General features: G+C 38.5%; 3 protein-coding genes across 11 annotated transcripts in view; 1 reads left to right on the top strand and 2 right to left on the bottom strand.

The window, feature by feature from the left end:
- Positions 1-185: 185 nt before the first annotated feature.
- Positions 186-10,210, bottom strand: coasy (CoA synthase). 2 transcript variants are annotated; one of them, XM_085284722.1, is made up of 10 exons: positions 10,005-10,210; positions 5,866-6,552; positions 5,565-5,779; positions 4,628-4,759; positions 3,209-3,398; positions 2,585-2,649; positions 2,366-2,450; positions 1,793-1,890; positions 1,394-1,540; positions 186-1,295 (listed from the first exon to the last, which is right to left on the bottom strand). In XM_085284722.1, the coding sequence occupies exons 2-10, from the start codon at positions 6,545-6,547 to the stop codon at positions 1,236-1,238; spliced, it is 1,674 nt and encodes a 557-aa protein (XP_085140848.1). In that variant the 5' UTR covers positions 6,548-6,552; positions 10,005-10,210; the 3' UTR covers positions 186-1,235. The 2 variants fall into 2 exon arrangements, with proteins under 2 accessions (XP_085140848.1, XP_085140847.1); XM_085284721.1 differs by having other exon boundaries at positions 5,866-6,613; positions 10,005-10,209.
- Positions 10,211-11,423: 1,213 nt separating this feature from the next.
- zdhhc6 (zDHHC palmitoyltransferase 6) lies at positions 11,424-18,718 on the bottom strand. Of its 6 annotated transcripts, none has more exons than XM_085284727.1 (11): positions 18,592-18,718; positions 15,559-16,098; positions 15,357-15,448; positions 14,741-14,900; positions 14,472-14,630; positions 13,876-13,929; positions 13,467-13,634; positions 13,243-13,284; positions 12,654-12,802; positions 12,150-12,196; positions 11,424-12,042 (listed from the first exon to the last, which is right to left on the bottom strand). In XM_085284727.1, the coding sequence occupies exons 2-11, from the start codon at positions 15,823-15,825 to the stop codon at positions 11,942-11,944; spliced, it is 1,239 nt and encodes a 412-aa protein (XP_085140853.1). In that variant the 5' UTR covers positions 15,826-16,098; positions 18,592-18,718; the 3' UTR covers positions 11,424-11,941. The 6 variants fall into 6 exon arrangements, with proteins under 6 accessions (XP_085140853.1, XP_085140852.1, XP_085140849.1 ...); XM_085284726.1 differs by lacking the exon at positions 18,592-18,718 and adding an exon at positions 18,438-18,567; XM_085284723.1 differs by lacking the exon at positions 18,592-18,718 and adding an exon at positions 18,337-18,457.
- The window catches only part of vti1a (vesicle transport through interaction with t-SNAREs 1A), a 112,614-nt gene continuing 112,341 nt past the window's right edge, over positions 18,657-18,929 (top strand). For all 3 annotated transcript variants that reach the window (XM_085284731.1, XM_085284730.1, XM_085284732.1), the window contains exon 1: positions 18,657-18,796. In XM_085284731.1, coding sequence (XP_085140857.1) covers positions 18,703-18,796 — 94 coding nt within the window. In that variant the 5' untranslated portion in view covers positions 18,657-18,702. The remainder of the gene's footprint in view (positions 18,797-18,929) is intronic.

The raw sequence follows: 18,929 nt of genomic DNA, 5'->3' as shown, positions 1-18,929 counted from the left end.
TGTCTGTGTGTGACAAGAGCTTTAAAACCTACACCTTGAAAACTGAGAGATTTGTTATGGGTTGATAACATTTCATTTACTGTTTTATGCAAATTTATATAGCAGTCAAAAAAGTAAAGACATCTAAAACTAAATTAAAATATACATTTTCTCTGACATCACAGAACAAGCCATGTAATACGTAGTGTTCCTAAAACAGCAAAGTATTTATTTGCTATTTAAATGCACATTTACAGCCATTAGTTATTATTAAAATGTCAACTTTGCTGCTTCCTGGAGGCTTAAGGGTGAAAAGAAATGGCTGAAACAAGCTTCTATAACCTTGCTTCCCCCACTGAGACCAAATGTGTAGTCCTATGCATTTCAGATGTCCTCCTTCACCAGTCTGCACAGCAATCCTTCAGGTTTACATCAGAAATGTTTATAGTGCCCATTGTATTTATTTCACTAAATATAATTGCTCTTCAGATTGACAAAAATTCCTAAATATACAAAACCTCAAAGATGAATAATTTAATAACATGGACAGAAAACAGTTACAGTTACATAGTATCATTAACTCATTTCCCCTTATGTTTCATTGTTCTTTAAAGAAAAAAAGGAAACAAAATAAAAATTAATAGAAAGTGGACAAATCCTGCAAAGTGTCAGCTGAAGTGCCCCAAATTTTTTGAATTTGCTGAGAAAGACTAATGCAAGATTGCAGTCGGTGTATCGGTAAACCATGCCGGTCAATTAAAACAAATAAAATAAAATTTGGGATGAAAAGAGGCCATCAGTTAAGATCACACCTAACAACAAGTGTTTGATAATAATTGATAGTAAACCACATGAAAGTATTGATCCATCCCGTCTTGTATCAATACATCAGGCTGGTGCTGTGATAGTGTGGAGGGCGCCTTCATACCATCTGCACATCACAGTCTAATAATAATCCCAAACAGGAATTTTAGACTAAAAATTCCAGAAGCCGTCTGTTAGTGTTTGTGGAGTCTTTACATCTTTAAAGTAAGCATCACTGAAATAAAACTAGAGTTTAAAAACCTGTGGATACTCAATCAGGCACTGAGTCTTGGTCAAAGAAGTGAGGGAGCTTCTTGGGTTTTCCCTGTGACCACCCACACTCCTTTCTAAGGCAGCGTATTCCTTACGAGGACCATTTGTCCACATGTCTCTGGCCTGGCACATGCTTACAAAGTCACAGCTGATGTGACGTAGAGACCTCGAATATGATTCTAATGTCCTTCATGCTTCTGCTGAATTCTCTTCTGAAGAAGATTCCAAGCTTTCAGCACCTTTTAAATGAGAAGAGGAGTAAAAATTAATGCAAAATCTGTTTTTCTCATAAAGCAGTCACGTGGACTTCATCCTGAAAGGATAAGGTGTGTTTAACCTGCTTCCGAGTGACCTCTGGCTCCCACAGTGTGCTGAGTACCACATTAGCATGCTCTACTTGTTTGCTGTTGGACCACTGGCTCTGCAGCCTGCGAAGGGCATCTTCTGTGGTGACCCCATCACGCTCTGTTATCCTCAACACCGCCTGAGAAAAGATGGGAATTAAGAGAAGGGGGGAGACGTGTTAGGTGGAGTTTTCAAATTATACTTTGGCACCCCCCAGTGGATATATTAAAGAAAACAGTATATCAGTTTTGTTTTTTAAAAAACAGGCCTTACACAATAAAAATATTTACCTTCAATTAAAAATTTGGCTTTAGGATTTGTAGGAGTTATAGAAACAAAACACAGATGTGACGAACTGCAAAGAAAACTTTGCAGAGGACAATTTCATTACCTCCTCCTCTGGGATGATGGTGACCCAGACCTCGTGGACCAAGTTTTGCCATTTGGCCTCCAGAAGAACTGCTGCATCCACCACACACACCTGCTTATCTGCAAAGAATCACATTAACTTTAGAAACTACAACAAAACAGGAAGGAGAAATATGCTTCCCCACTTTAAATGTTCACTACACTCAGCTATTTCAGCCATTTACCGAGTTTCAAAAATAAGTTTTTACTCGCTCACAAGTTCACTTGTTTAAGAATTTACAAAGCTTAAATATTTGAACAAGTACACAATCTTTCCACTAATCCTTACAGTGCAGATGTAACTTGTCAGGATTTACTGATTACTAAAAAGTCCAATTGTCACTCAGTTGAATTAATCACAACCCCTGTTAAAAATTAACAGATGAAAAAACAGCATCATATTTGCAAGGCCAATTAAATGATTATTGACATTCTGTAGGTATCTGATGAACTACCAAAAAAAGTAAAATGCCCCCTAAATGCATTTATATTTAAGAAATGAACGCACGGCAACAATGTTTAGTTGTCAGTTATTACATTTAATTTCATACTATACCTTCGTCTCTGGCTTGGTTGATTCTCTTTTGCACTAGAAGTGCAATTTCAGGCCACACAATGTCTGTTAGGGCTTTTAATCGCACCTGTTGGGGGGAAAAAAACAAAAAACAAAAAACAAAAACATCTCTGGTAAGTTTCTGAGAGAAACCTGACACGTTACCTGCAATTCTGCAAAGTGCTAAAATATTATCCAATAAATAAATATTATCCATACTACCTGATTTCCAAAGACTTTTCTTCCTAAAGCACGCCTGTTGATGGTTTTATCTTCACTTAGAATATCTAAAAGTGGAAAAGACACTCATTATTGCACAGTTTTACACAACATACAGTTTAACACTGACAGGAAAACATCTTGTTGAATGTCAGTATACTAAATTCTTGTGTTGTGCAGAGTCCATATTGACATGACAGCACTCTGGTCATTCTCCTCTGAATGCAAAACAAGTTAACATGACAAAATAAGTAACTTGCTGCCAGTTGTGTGACTCACTACATACCAGTGTTAACAAAAAACTGAACAGGATTCAAAACGCTCATCAATCAAAAAGTGATCGTGACAGAGAGCTCATCAGTGGTCAACACAAGCCAAAAATAAATAAATAAATAAATAAATAAATGAATAAAAATCAGGAGTCAGCTTTCATCAAAATCAAATCAGTGACATCATGACCTTTGCTGACTACAGTGTGTGCATTATAGCAATCAGTATGAAAGCAAAAACACAAAGTCTTATTGTCTTTTTTTTTTCCCAATCAAGAACAGATCAACTGTGTGAAGTATCACAAACATTACAGACTGACCCTTCCACTACGATACCCTCAAGTGAAGGTGTCCCTACCTGAACCAAATTCTTCGAGCACTCTGTGGTAGGCCGCTGCATCAGGTTGGTACACCTCATGGCCTAGTTTGTCGCAGTCAATCCAAACTGCACCAAAGGCCTCCAGCTGCTTAGCGATAGCGCTCTTTCCACTGCCGCTGCCCCCTGTCAGACCAATCACATATGGAAGAGGAGGAAGGTGGGAGTTGTCCTGGGATAGAGGAGACAGGAAATGAAGGGTTTAGAATGTGCAAATAAAATTAGAAAAATCAGCTCCTAAAACAAGTTATACTCACCACTGAAAAAAATAATCTATAATACCAGAGATGAATAAGACAAACCAAATGCACTCATTTGTGAGCTTGATGATACAATTTCCTGAACATAATATGTTTCACGGATGATCTGATATCCTCGTGTTGGTGTTGTTCCCAGACCATCATGAAAATGTTGTTCCAGGTTCAACGTTGCAAGTGACCAATCACATTGTTGTGACATTATTCCTTTGCCATTCGTGCATTTACGAAATTCCAATGTTGCAAGGACAATATCAATTCTGCTTACTGTTTATTAAAGGGTTACAGTTAGGGTCAGGGTCCGTTGATGGGCGGACAGAGGCGGTTTCACGCAGTTTAAGTACAGTTTTTTGTTTTACGCCGGTTTTTCCCGAAGTCGCAAAAGTATGACGTCACAACATTCTGATTGGTCACTTGCAATGTTGATCCTGGAACAACATTTAGTATGATGATCTGGGAACAACACCAACACGAGGATATCAGATCAACCAATGTTTCACTGCTCATTTCTAACTGTCAATAAATGTGTGAACATGTCACCTTCAGTATAAAACATTAATGATACCCACAAAATACTTTGTGTAATATCCACAGATTTTCCCCCCACCCATATCACGCAATTCCTGCTACAACAGTTAAAAGGTCGACCCCGTCACACCCTTCACCAGCCAGTTGGGTTTATTTCTGCTTCTTTGAGTGATTAAAAAGACACTTCAGAGCACATTCTCACAACTTTTACTAGTCGTGACTGAAAAATGAACCTCTTTTAAAAGGAACTTCATGTAATAGGAATGAGCTCAACCAACACTGGTGGGCGTTGTCCAGCTATAACGCCTTTGGTTCACCAAATCAATAAAAGATTACGAGATGTTCTTTTATAGGCTTGCACTTCTGTGCACTGCAAAAAAACAAACAAAAACAAAACCTGAATCAAAGGTAGCATGCCTGTGATGCACCTTTGATAGGAGCAGGGCCCCATTAATGCCCTAGTTTGGAAAAAAATAAAATAAATATGGTGATAAGAGACAGTTTTATTATAACTGCAGCTAACTGGTCCTTCAATTATACTGAAGTTTTTTCAGTGTGTTTGGACTCGCTGTTTTTGCACCTAAATTCTAAAAATACACACTCCTAACAAACCTACCTTGGGTGGTGTAAGCAGCGTCCCCAGGAGACGAGCACGCAGACTGGAGGAGCTGATCTTCTCCTCCTCTATCTCTGTGTGGTGGGCATCCTTGAGCAACTGGATCTCATGAAGGACAAGAGCTGGAAGACCCTGATTTAGAAAGTGGAAAGAACAAAATATGAAATATCACATCCTGCAGTAGAAATGAGACAAAATCAGAAAATGGAAGCAAGTAAAAATCCCGTAGCCCTTAATATGTACTGTCCTACTTTGAGGTGAATTTACAAGAGTTGAGTAGTAAGCCTGTTAAGTGAGTTACATGACAAAGCCTCTATAATACAGTATAATACTCTATTGACGGCACTCATTGGACTGACCCATACTCTGAATAATGAAAGTTCAAAGAACTCAGTGAAGATCTATAAAGGAGATTTGTGGATGCAAGCTTGGAAAGTCTCTTGTTGCCCTTTCATCACATCAAAACTGGTCTTGGAATAGATAAAGCAGGCTCACATTAACCCTCTGAAATGTCATTGCCAAAGCCCAGACTTTAACCCTATTGTAAATTATTTTTTGACTACGCTTAGAAGCAGAGCCTGTGTCAGGAAACCAACCGATTTAAATGAACTGTATCGAATCTGCCAAGAGAACCGGTCAAATATTCAGCCTGAAGCTTGCTGATTGCTACCAAAAACATCTGGCTGAGATGGAACTTTTGACCAGAACTATTAAATTATATCATATCATATTATTAAATATGTCTGAATAATTTAGCAGTATCAAAAGGGCCTTTGTGGGCATTTTTTTTTTTTTAAATAGAAGGAATGGAGAGCTATCTGCTATTCTGAAAGTAGAAGAAAAAAAACAAATGCTACACACGCACACACACCTGTTTACAAAAAGAATCTTCACGTTTCAACACAAAACAGTATTTACTGTCATTTTCCGGACTTACATTCTCAGTGCGTTTCTTGTTCACAGCCTCCCCACCCTTTCTAGTCTCCTCGCTGACCACAATGCACTCCAGCAGGGGGTCAACTACAGACACTCCAAAGGGGTCATCAAGAGGCACAACCTCCACCTGCAGTGAGGGCTTGACGTCTTGGAGGAACTCCTGCAGTCTCTGGACCCGAACAGAGTAAGGCTCGATCAGCTCCTTTAGCACTTTTTCTGAAACCAGGAGGAAAACAATGTCAGGTGGATTTTAACATATGACTGAAATATGAGATGTCAGTCTCAGAAACACAACTACTCACTTTTAAGCATTGCATGGTCACACAAGCCAATCAGGAACCTTCTATTGGCCAGCAGGCAAGAGATACTAAGTAGAGTCTTGTGGGCCCCATGGAGTCGATCAAATGTCCCTCCTACCACCACGTCATTGTAAGTCTGCAGCGGCTCTGCCTTTTCTTGCTGTGCTTCTGGCACATCCTCCTCCTGCAATTTCATTAGCTCTGAGTGAAGCAGCACTGAAGGCAGCCCAGGTCTACAGGCATAGCAGTGGCCGGTGTAACTCTGCAAGCACTGAGTGACCTGATGGGTCTGACCGGGGTCCTGGGGAGCAAAGTCTGTTAGCACCACCTCTGGTGAGTTAGATAGAGCCTGTGGTGTGGGAAAGGGGCCGTTTGGGGTCGTGGCTCCGCTGCATGCGACTGACTGAGTGCGAACATTAGTCAGCAAAACGCAAACATCCAAGTGCCCGCACACATCAGCTGCATTACTGTACAGGCGGGTAATGAGATTAGACAGGTCCACTGCTGGTGGAATGAAAACTGGCCGAGGCTGGCTCCCACTTCCCAGATTCAACCCAGGATGGAGGTGGACATAGAGCGTACGCTCGACTCGCTGAGCAGCTGAGCTGAGCACCGGAGCAATGCGTAACGGAAGGGTGTGGAGAGGAGACGTCAGGACAAGGATGCCTGTGCTGAACATGGACATGTTACCTGCGGATGTCACAGAGATTCACAGTGCTAGGGAAGTCACTGGATTGGGGTTGGCTAAACACTGAAAGGGATGGAAAGAGAAAGACAGTTAAAAAAAAAATCTGTCTGAGACTGTAAAGTAAAAATGCCATGTTATAATTAAATTACAGCAAAAATAATAATAATAAAAAAATAAAAAATTCAAGCTATAGTACACTTACACCAATATATGATTAATCCTTGTTTCCTCATCAGTTGATACACTTATGGTATCAATTTAAAAATCCTACTTTGTGAAGAAAGTTGGGTGTCTAAGTCGTCCACTCACCAAGCAAGGTGACAACAAAAGCCTTTTAAGGCTGTGAGGTAACCATAATCGTCACTCTCTTCCAAATTGATGTTTTAAACATTGGTACTAGTGTAAGAGACAGGGCGCATTTAAAATCATAAAATAACTTATGGTTTTGTTCTCCGAAAAGTTGGGCATAACACTGACCACGACCTACATCAAAACATGAAATAAATAGAATACCTCAATTAAAATAAATATGCAAAGTCCAAATAGCTCAGTTAGGGAGTTAGCTTATACAAAAGCAGCAGCACAGTTAACCTTTTATCCATTGAAAGCTTAACTGGACAGCACAGTTTCTGTCATATTTCAGGCTGCTTATGGAACAAAAATGACTGGGTTTGCATCAGAAGTTGGCAAGGGTAGTTTCTGCCTATGCAGCTACCCTTAGAAAAACTTGGAAACCATTCTAATAGAAATCAAACCACGTTTTTATTGATATATACTGAGAAGCCAAAACTCGTCATTAAGGGTTCAGAGGAGGTTGTCAAATGCCATCTTTATTGGGGAAAGATTTCAATTGAAAACAGGAGAAAAAAGTAAAAATAAAGTTTAAAAAAAAACCCTCAAAGAATGCAAGTTTAAATGTAACAACAGATTCAATAAACCGATCCACAAGGCCTGTAACACTGTGGATGTGGAGCTTGATTCTTTGACAGAGGTCTCAGAAAGGAAGCTACTGTCCAAGTTATGATCAGTACTGGACAATCCTTCACACCCTCTCCATCTAATGCTGTCACCACAGAAGCATGTTTTGCAAAAGACACCACGGAACATATCTACCTGTGACCATCAAACTTTACAACTCCCCCTTATGACACCTGGATAGTTTTTACTTGTACCATCTTGTTTAAAGTGTACATTTTGCTTTTAATATTTCATAAATTTTATGAAAGTCAGCATTTAAAACAAAACAATATAATCCTCTGATAATTAAGTAAAAATGTACCAGGCAAGGCTTCCTTTATATGGCCTTGTGTCAGATGTTAGAGAAAGACTGGTGCTGAGGGTGGTCCTCTTAGCAGTCCTTTACATATTTAGACAATGTTGACACTATTTGTGTCCCATTTGTTGTTGCTGTAAGCATGTTGGATGGCTTGGAATTACTGATACATGCTATGGCTAAAAATTGGGGAGCAGTCAGACAGCGTTTCAACTGCAGATAACATTATCAACACCCGTGTGCTATGTCCTCGGTTGTGTTTACCTGATGCAATGAGTTGCAATAATGGAATGATTTACAAGCTTTGACAAGAGTTACTTAAAAACCCTCACTTCAGTTGAGGCTGCTTCTCAGCAGTTACTCTGTAACAGTTTAAAACAGAGACATTGTGTCTGTGCAACAAATCCCATTTGGGTCAACAGCCAAAGCTGCTGGTGATCATTGCACGCACAAGCGACATGACTAGACAGACAATGAACCAACTCCAGAAAGTGACCGATCACACAAGGCACTAATACACAGTTTCTAACACTCGTTTCTGGTTATAATCCTTCCACACAGGTACATTACACTTCCTACGCCGACTGCTGACTTTAAGATCTTCATCAGTTGGATCTGAAATCTTGTCTGCTTTTTTCCTGTGGCCTCAAACCTTCCTATTGCCTCAGTGATTGGGGTTTGCAGTTGGGGGGAACCTTTGAGTTGAATACGCATATGTGGTGTAGCAAGCTTCTTTAAGAGCTCAGTGAGAAAGACTGATGATTGATAATTCCATTCTTGAATTCAGGGTGCTGAGCTGTGAAAAAGGTGTAGCCATTCAGGATGGTAATGTCAAGTTGTACCACACTTGCAGGTGTAGGTGCCAACCATCTGGTCCATGGTATCTATACTTCCTTTGGCTTGTTGTTGAATGTGATCAATTATATGTTTCCCCCTCCCCTTTCTGGTATTTTAATCCAACACTTTGTTACAATACATTGTGCTGAGGAGTACAACAGTCGCCCTTTTCTTTCTGACATAGCCAACTATGGTAAGGCTGCCATTGAATCCAACCTCTGTGTTGTAAACTTCCCAGGATGAGGAAGGATGGAAAGATGTCTGCCTTGTCCCATTGTAGTTCCCACAATTGTGTCTCCAGTAGACACTGTGCAAGAGGCACACTGGAGAAAAAGTCATCTGTAGTGAAGTTGTGTCTTGTGTTTATGAGTCTACTCCACAACCAGTGGACAATGTTTTCCCTCAGCTTTTTCTGCACTTCTTTCACAAAGTAAATTATTCCAAATATTATATTGCAGATGTCGGCATAACAAATGCAAAAGATTTTCAGGCCATACTTGACGGGCGTGTTTGGCATCTACTATGGAAATTTTGTCTCCCCCACAAGTTGACCATCTAGGGTGGCACAATCACTGGTGATGAACACTGTCTGAATGATGAATGAATACCATCTGTTAATTCTTGCTGTGAAAAATAATCTCCCTAAGTGGTGATACTCTAGCGGCCCACGAAAATATATATTCCTGACATTAACAGTTGATAAGAATCAAAAGATTCCATTGGAAATGAATGCAGATCATTTTTAATCACTTATGGAAGTTTGGTGTAGTAATACAACAATGACAATTTTGTAAAAATGTTTAAAAGGCCATTTAAAAATGTAAATGGCATGACATTAAAAACATGTTTTTGAGGAATAGCTGGAACATGGAATGCAAACAACTTGTCATTAATTAGATATTGCAAGAAAACATCCTGACCGGGTCATTTGTGACCCACTAATGCATCTAAGGCTTAAAGTTGTTCTATGTTAAGCCAATGTGACTGCAGCGAGCTGGCCACAGCAACTGTCTGAGCTTGTTTTCTATCTGTATATAGTTGGACTTGTGATTAACTTCTGTTAATCACAAGTCCAATCTGTGTTCGAAGCTAGCTAGCTAGATGCAACACTAAAGCAGCACTGGCTGCAAAAAGTGGCAGAAAAGCAGGATAAATATAAAATACCTACGCTTTCACCATATTAGTAATGGCAACCATACTCCGCACGATCCTAAGATATCGCAATAGCAACTATGTTTTTCCAGACGTTTGGTACGGCCTGTACATGCAGCCAGAGCCAAAAAAAAAAAAAAAAAAAAACGTTCCCAACTGACAGTCTGGCTGACTGTCTTAACAGCAGCTTACCTGTAGGTAGCAGATCTAAAGCGCTGTGAAGAGCGTCAGAGTCGAGCCGTACTGATGTGGAGCTGCACGCATATTTACTGGAGAGCTCGTTTATCTGTCACTTTTAAACGAAAAGCTGCCTATTCCCGTTCAGCCCTGTGCAAACTGCTAAGAACCCACTAGTGGAAGTCACTCGCACGTGAACGGGGTTTTGTAATCACGTGATAGTTCCTGGCCACTTGATTGGATGCAGAGCTACAGAGCCGTTGAAAAGAAGCCGCGGTCAAGTGACCAAGGTAACGATTTTTTTTCAGCCGTGAACTCTAAAAAATGAAAGGTATTTCACTGCTTTAGGTATTTATTTATTTTAAATTTATTATAAAACATTTTTTATTTTAATTTTAAATTGTAATATTTATTTATTTAAATAATTAGTAAAACTTTTTTTTAATAAAAAATGCTTTTTTAAATGTTTTAATATTTTCAATTGATTTCCTCGTTTTAGTTTTTTTATTGGTTGGTTTTGTTTTTGTTCTGTTTTTGTTATCTCAAGTGTCACTTTTGATCTTTTTAAATTATTATTATAAAACCCTAAAATCAGGGTCAATATATAAGAATCTTAAAGTAAGTATAATAATACAAAGGCAACAGTTTGTGAAGGTGTCCTGTCTCACATGCTCAAATACAAAGGGAGGATTTGAATGCCAAATGTGACCAAAGTGAAAAAGACTTTATTTTATCTTAGTCTTGTAACTAGATTATATTATTGTTTGGGTTTCATTTGTCCCCCAGAAATTTAACTGTTCAACAGTCCTGGGTCTTCTTTGTCATATTTTTAGTTTCATGATATTCCAGATGTTTCTACTGGTCAAAGGTTTGGACTGCAGACAGGCCAGCAGCATGCCCTCTTCTAGTAAATACTACCAACTTTAATGTAATATTTATATGAAATGCTAAACAAAGAACATAAAAGTAAGATAAAGCACAACAGATACAGAAACAAGAATACAAATAATTAGACTGAAATTTGCCTGTTAATGAAGTGTGCCAATGCACCCATGTTCCACCTCTTATAGACCAATTTGTCATTCTTTAGTTTAACTTATGGCAAAACCAGTATTTTAAATTATTTTCATTGCTTAGTTTCCTTTGGTCACCTTAAAGAAAAAAATGAGGCAGATGTTGTCAATAAATTTAATATTATAATGAAAAATTAAACATTCAACTTATTCAATTATAAACTGCAGAACTAACTTTGATGTAAATTGTTTCTGTATTTGAAGGTACTATTAAAGGAATTATACAAATGTTTGACTGAAGTGGCGGGTTTAATTATCTACAATTTATCAAATGTAAACGAAGCACTTTTTACAAGCTCAAGATGTCTTAAAAAAAATTAACAAACAAGAGAATCTATTACAAAGAATGAGACAAACACTCTTGGGGGAGATCTTTCTTCATTTTTCAAATTATATTTTGAGGCCAACAATTTACTTTCACAAAAATAATTAATAAAAAGAAAAAAAGAAAATGAAATGTCTCTATAAGGTAGAAAGAGTTCCATGCCCTCAAGTTTGGTGGGCAGAGGCTTTGCATAAGTAGCAAAAAAGAAATACCAACACAAATGAAAAATAACAGGTTCAAGTAAAAAGTTTAGTCATAACAAAGTTACACCATAGTCTGGTGTACTCTTGGACATTAAGACGGTTGTTGAGTTTAATTTTTGGTCAGAGGAATCAAACTGAGCCTATGGGACCAGTTCCTCTAATGACTTCTCCACAAATAAAAAGTGCTCAGTAAGACTCAAAAAACTACTTAGAAATATAAGTTGGCACTGAAATGTGCAATAAATGGAAAATTTGAAATTCTTGATGGTAAACCTGCAGGATCGGGCATGACATCTTCAGTGGATGCTTATAAACATTGAGAGTTTAACACATCAAGCCCGTTGACATGTATTAATTGACTTTTTTATCACTGGTGGTATCACTTGCTGCTGTGTCATAATGGCACTTCTCCACACATCGTCTTGGAAACCATCCTCTTACACGGTCTCCAGCTTAATGCCAAACAAAAAAAATAGAAAGTTACACATTTGTTACAGTGACTTTACACGACACTTTGTTACAGTGGTTTTGAAAATTCAACGGGACAATAATTCCTTACCTCTCAGTTGCTCCTCACTTAAAACTTTATCTCCATACATCCACCATCTAAAGGAAAAAATTACAGTTTAAAAAAAAATGACTCATCAAATACCTATAAAGCTTATTAGCCTGTGGGGCCAGGTTCACCCCTTAAAGGCTGCACTAAGGTATGTGGTGTACCATGAATCAGCAGCTGGAGGTGAGGCATTTACAGGTCAAACACTGGTGTTGTTTGACTTCTGTGTTAATCCCAGTTTTTCCATAATGCACTCGGAAAACCAAGGTGGCAAGTAGAATGAAATTAGCAACTGGCTATCTGGCTGACTGCTAGGATCTGCTTGGGACGAGTGACCGTAAATGATGTGGCCTACTTATGACCAAGCTGTGGAATCTGTCACTCAGACCCAAGTGGACCCCTAGACTCATGAAGTGGAAACTATGACATGCTAATTAGACTGCTGGTTGACCACACTCAAAATCAAACACCAAACAGGAAACAGTAGTTCTGTGCAGACAAACTTACTTGGTACCACGAGTAGCCAGAATGGTATCCCCCTTGCAGAGAGGGATCCTGGGTTCCTCGGTGCAGGGGGTTCTAAAAAAAGTTTGTAAACCCTTGCTGAGAGGGCAGCAAGCTCCATTATAATCCTCTACTGCCCGGTACTGGACCTGCTGGTCAAGGCAAATATGATACATGGTTATTCTACTGCTCTGAACATCAGTTAAAAGTTACTTATGTATGTGTAGAAAGTCTTTAATCTTAGTGCTTTGACAAATCTCACAGTACTGATTATAAGATCTACACTATATGAAAGGTATCTGTTAATTTCATTCTCTATGGTGTATTGGATTGTTACAAGCTAAGATGTAGCTCATCAATTTCCTGACATGATATGATTATAAATATGATCCTCAGTGTTTATTTAGTATCAGTCCCTAGTACTTCAGCATGAAAATACACTCTTCTTGACCTGTATGTTTTGCTTGTTTCACACACTGCATAAGCCAAATTCATGCAATGCATAAATAAACCCCTGACAACACTTAACAGTTATGTGCATTGAAAACTACAGTCTTATCACAAGTATTTATTCTTTAACTTGGTTACTTACACTTCTCACTCGTTTATCAGCTTTCTGTTTCAGTTGCTCAATCTGTGTAAGGAGAAATAACAGGTACAAATTTTATTTATAAACTGAACTTTTATAAGAAATGTCTAATTAGTCATCACTGAATCTATGGAGTTAAACAAAAACATGTTTTTTTCTAATTTTAAGACAGAACAGTAACAAACAAAACACAATCAGTAATGTCTACATTACTCAACTCAACCTACAGTTAAGGTGTGCTGGTGACACTTGGGATGGACTGGCCATACAATGCCATCGCCTCTGGGTGTCCCCGACCACGTGAAGACTTGTTTAAAATTCAGCCAGCGGCTGCCGAGGTCGTACGGGAAGATAAACTCTTCCCCTGTTTGGTAGTGCTGTATTCTGTCTTTGGCCTATTAAAAGAAAGACAAGCAAACCAAGAAAACACATTTTCTAGTACTGTCAGAGGGTACTATAACATGTGTGTCTCAGTCATTTTTAAATATGAAGTACTGCAATGATATGATATGGTACTGAGTGAATATAAAAATCACATCCCAGATTACCGTTTGTGAATCAGGAGAAAAAGACACTGATATCTCAAAATGTTATCAGGAATCAAAGTCACGGGAAATCAAGCAGAGACATTCTGACCTTTTCCTCTATCCACGACTCGATTGAAGTCTTATTTCGAAGGATGACTTTCATCTGAAAAGGACACACACTCATTATCAGAGTCAGCAATCTCTCGGCCTATATTTCCTTAAATAAACTGCTTTGTTATTGGAGTATTGAATGGAGCTGGATATATACTACACATGTCCAAGCTTTAAACTTATAAAATTGGTTTCACTCTTTCTTGCTTAAGAAAATTCAGTTACCATTTATTTATTACAGCTATGCAGTTTATCTTTTTTATGCTATGCACTGTCTTTCTTTGTCCCTTTATGTTATGTTAACCATTTTTGTTACATTACTTGCAAATAAATAGGTAGGAGTATGGATCCATGCATTTGCAGAATTCTAACACAGTTTTATTTCTGATATGCCTACATACGCCACAATATGCTCTCTGGTCAGATCTTCACCAGATGTTTTCCACACTGCTCTTGTCTTGAAGTGAAAACATGGCTTGCAAGATGTAATGTGGCTTTGTAGGATAATGAGTAAAATAATCAGACAAATGTCTCTCTCTTTTTTTTTTTTTAACCAAAAGCTTGTTAAGTTTGCAAAACTTAGGAAAAACTCACCTGTATAACGAAAAGCATACCAACGGCAATAGTGGTGCCAAGTGCCAAACCTAAGGCAAAGAGTGTAGCAGCGAAGGCAGGCACACTGAAGGGCATGAGGGGCTGAAATTGACGCACAGCACTCATGTCAATCCTTACAGTACTCCAGCCGAATGATATCTGCAGTGAAGAAAGAGGAAACAGCTTTATTAGCCTGGTGGGGGTTCGGCCTAGAACTGTGATAACAGGACATCAAAAGCATGGTGGGGCCAGCGCAGGTGACAGCTCACCCTCTCATACAGCTGTGTGTACATAGTCATAATGAAGATAACGGCAGCGTGTGAGCAACCCAGTGGAGCCAGGAGCAGGAAGCTGGTGAAGTAGGCGTGATTCAAGTGGCCACAGCAGTTGTTGATCCAGGGGCAGTGGTGGTCCATTTTCATCACGCACCTGAAGGAATGGAGATGAGGAGGAGTAACAGGACATAAGAGTAATAATCTGCGGTCAAAGCTCATTTTTCAATCATCATACAACTGCAAAAACAGACATTTCACATCAATAGACAATCACTAATGATGTGCTCTAAGGTATGGAGCACTCTAATGGAGTGATACTTGCATGAGAGGAAATAACATGCACTTAAGGGATGTTTTCTTCTGAAATAGTAGTTTGGTGTGCTGCCAATAGCTCAGTAATTTTGCAGCTGTAATGCCCCGTTCCTGAACCAATTTCTTTGGTCACAAGTCAGTGTTTTTCCATCGCAAAGAATTTTTTTGCCACTCCCCAAAACCTTTTTAGTCAGCAACCAAAGGAGAAGCTCTCCTCTCATTCACTGCCACACTATTTTGTACAGGTGAACCGTTTTGACTGTGTTTAATAAATAAATTTAATAATAAATGTAAATACCTGTTACACTTTCGACAGTGGTGGGACCTGGGAGCCTTGTAGCCTTGACACCCTCTGCAGAACTGTAGGTACTGGGTATCCTGCTGATTTTCCTGTTTCAGCATAGACACATGTGTCAGATAATATATGGATTTATAACATTTAAATAAGTTCATGCTTGCTAATGTTTGTGTGCTAAAAAATTATATGAACTTATCCTTACTGGTTTCCAGCCAAGAGGAATGTATCCAGGTCCAACAAACATAGCATTGAAGTAGTTGTAAAGTATGAGGACAGTCCAGTTGATGAGCATGATGAAGTTAATGCTCCCCCCTGTAGTGTCTAGAGGCCAGTACCAGATAATGGAGTCTAGAATTGCCATTGTGGAGCATATAGCAATGACAGACAAGGCTATGATTGGACCCCAGTGGCACAATCTCCGAACCTCATGGAGGTTCTTAAAGGTCACAAAGGTTGACAGGAAGTTCATTTTTTCAGAGCTAGTTTAATTCTAGTATTTTGGCTGCTGGACTCCAGAAATTTCAAATGTCGATGTATTAGTGTTTTGCTCTGCTATCTCCCAAAGTCACGGGTAGAGGTGATACACATATTTTTTCTCGTCCTCTGAGTATCCAGGAACAGGCCCAGTCTTGAACTACTGACGCGTTCTGTGTCCCACGATTTCTTGTCCTGGCAGAGAGCAGCATCCTCTCTTGTCAATCCCTGAAGCACACGGTCTTTGTGATGGACTCAAGTTTCCCATCTGAAAGAGAGGGGGAAAGCAGTTTTAAATCATAAGCAGTGAAATTAATTAGTGACAGAGCCAGGAGTCACATCAAGCTAATGTTTTTTCAGTAGTTACATGTGTCACCTGTCCCAATATTTCTGTTATGGTAACAAACAACAGCTGATAACTAGGGACCTTTTTATTTGGGATCTATACATACTCAGTTAGATGACCTTTCTGAAATAATTAAAGAATTTTCAGAAGCTTATTAAGTCTGTTTAATTGGGATTGTTTTGCAAAAGTATTGTGAAAAAGTATTTGACTGATTTCTTAGTTGGTTTTTTTTTGCATCTTTATCACACGTGCATTTTCATTGTCTAATATTATATTTTGTTTTAAAAATAAAAAAAATGCCATCTTTAAAACAAACTGTCTAGAAATAGTTGCCTACCTTGTTAAATCATGAATTTTTTTTTCTTTTAACTGAGTTCATTTTCACCAACCTGATTACTGCCAGACCTGTTGAATCAAGAAATCATTTCAATAGAGACTATCTGACAAAAATTAACGTAGTCTAAAAGATGTCAAAAATATCAACATATCATGGCACAATAAAAAGAAACAAGTGAGAAACAAAGTCATAGCCATCTATCAGTCTGGAAAGGGTTACAGAGCTCATCTAAGGCTTTGGGACTCCAGTGAACCATTATCCACAAATGGAGAAAACTTAAGAGCAGTGGTGAACCTCCTAGTCTCCGGCCTACCAAAACACTCCAACATCAGTGTTCATTATTCAACAATAAGACAGGGATCAGGGAAAAAATCCATGGGAGCGTTCCTAGTCGAAACTGCTCAAAAAGAACACAAAGCCTCATCTCATATTTGACAAAAACCATCTTGAAGATCCAAAAGACTTATGGGAAAATTTTTCTGGGGACTGAGAAGACATAAGTCTAATTTTTTGGAAGGTTTTGTCCTGTTACAGGTGGCATAACACTAGCACAGCATTTCATAAAAAGAACATTATAGAAACAGCTAAACATGGTAGTGGTCCTGCTGCTTCAGGACCAGAATGACTTACTGATGGAACCATGAATTTTAATATCTGAAAGAAATTCCTAGTAGAATGTCCAACCTTCAGTTTGAGTCCTGAAGCTCAAGCCCACCTAGGTTATGCAGCAGGACAATGACATGAGAAACACCTGCAAGTCTACCGCTGAATGGTTAAAAATAAACCAAAATAACATTTTTGGAGTTGCCAAGTCAAATTCTGGACTTTAATCCGATTGAGATGCTTTGGCATGATCTTAAACATGCTCAAAAAACCTTCAATTTGGCTGAATCAAAACAATTATGCAAAAAAAGAGTGGACGGAAATTGCTCCACATCAACGTGAAAGACGGATTGACAGCTATAACAAATGCTTGACTACAGTTCTTGCTGTCAAGGTTGACACAACCACTTATTAGTTTTAGAGGGCAATTACCTTTTCATACAGGGCTACGTAGGTTTGGATACCCCCTCCCCCCATTAATAAATGAAATTATCCTTTAAAAACTGCATTTTGCATTTACTCGTGTTATCTTTGTCTAATGTTAAAATTTGTTTGATTATCTGAAACATGTAAATGTGACAAATGTGCAAAATACTTTTTCACAACACAATTTATGTCATACTGCTAATGAAAAAGATGTTATTCGTGCTTTAAAAAAACAGAAACAACTCCTCGGTAGTTGCAATAAAAATACTGAACAATCATGACTAACATTTTTAGCTAATGACTTAAAAGCACGTACAGAAACGGCAATAAAACATACCACACTAATGTAGACAGTGCTGGATTTGTATTAATATTAAATTACCAAACTAAAAGCAGAACCACAGCATTTGCTTCATTGACTAATTAGCTTGTGTTACCAAGCTAGCTAATTCTCGCCAGAAAAAAAAAGATTAATAATTACGATTTATATGCAAGTCTTCTATCCATCACTGCACAGTAATGGACAGAAAACTATGCGTTAGACAACTCCGCTTTAAAAAAATCAACAGACAGGTGATAAGTTTATGCCTTTAGCTCTAAAATTGTGTTTCCGTTAGCACCGTGGGTTCAGCAGTTATCGTTAGATAGCTAGCCTAGTCACCAACATAAACACTAATAACGTAGCACGCTGAACACTTACCACGAGGGGCAAACAGAAAACAAAGATAATCTAAATGACAAATGCTTTGTTTTTAATAAATAGAAACAAAAGGCTGTCACTTTAAATCACCAACCTGGTCACTTCCTTATTTTTTTCATAAAATTTTCCTGTGTACAGTGAGGAACCTTCCTCATGGTGTCTCAGAAACTAATACCCTCCACCACTTGTAGATACCTTTTAATCCAAGTAGCAGTCTATCACCGAAACGGCACAGAACTACAAGAGCTATTCATGTATTCAAATTCGGGCTGAAATTATTAGCATTTTCTGTCCATCTTTCGAACCTTTTTCAGTGTCGAAAACGTGAACACAAAGTCAAGTTCCTTACCGAGCACATTATACTGTGACTCAAGGAAGAAGCTCCATTCGAGGCTTGTTGTTATTCTGAGCTAACTGTCAACCAGAAAGCTAGTTACCTGTTGTAAACTCGACTACCAGAATGTCTTCAGACTTTGAAGCATACGAGCAGGACTTTGGAACAATTACCGCAGAAATAACTAATAAAATTGGCCGAATTCCCAAACTAAGTGGAGGTAAGAGTTTCATTTATAAGCTGTTAAAGCTCATCTGGCTTGCTAGCTCCAGTCTCAGCTGACAAGGCAGCTAACGGTAGCGATAATGTGATTTCATCCAAATATTGGTCAAACTAGTGGTGAAACACAGCTA

Source organism: Mchenga conophoros, linkage group LG8 (assembly GCF_057382185.1).
Source record: "Mchenga conophoros isolate Kocher_MC1m ecotype Shallow Benthic linkage group LG8, M_conophoros_male_GT1.1, whole genome shotgun sequence".
In the NCBI taxonomy this organism is placed as follows: domain Eukaryota; kingdom Metazoa; phylum Chordata; class Actinopteri; order Cichliformes; family Cichlidae; genus Mchenga; species Mchenga conophoros.
Note: the sequence above shows the minus strand (reverse complement) of the source record. Positions and strands in the feature narration are given on the sequence as shown.

What these genes read in the sequence shown, in the direction of transcription:
- coasy (XM_085284722.1), bottom strand. Translation starts at nt 6,547, where the DNA reads ATGTCCATGTTCAGCACAGGCATCCTTGTCCTGACGTCTCCTCTCCAC. An exon ending in ACAAGAAACGCACTGAGAAT is followed by an intron (nt 4,760 to 5,564) that starts GTAAGTCCGGAA and finishes TTTCTAAATCAG; the next exon opens with GGTCTTCCAGCTCTTGTCCT. An exon ending in CCATCATCCCAGAGGAGGAG is followed by an intron (nt 1,541 to 1,792) that starts GTAATGAAATTG and finishes ATCTTTTCTCAG; the next exon opens with GCGGTGTTGAGGATAACAGA.
- zdhhc6 (XM_085284727.1), bottom strand. Translation starts at nt 15,825, where the DNA reads ATGAACTTCCTGTCAACCTTTGTGACCTTTAAGAACCTCCATGAGGTT. An exon ending in AGTCGTGGATAGAGGAAAAG is followed by an intron (nt 13,635 to 13,875) that starts GTCAGAATGTCT and finishes TTCTTTTAATAG; the next exon opens with GCCAAAGACAGAATACAGCA. An exon ending in AAGTGAGGAGCAACTGAGAG is followed by an intron (nt 12,043 to 12,149) that starts GTAAGGAATTAT and finishes TTTGGCATTAAG; the next exon opens with CTGGAGACCGTGTAAGAGGA.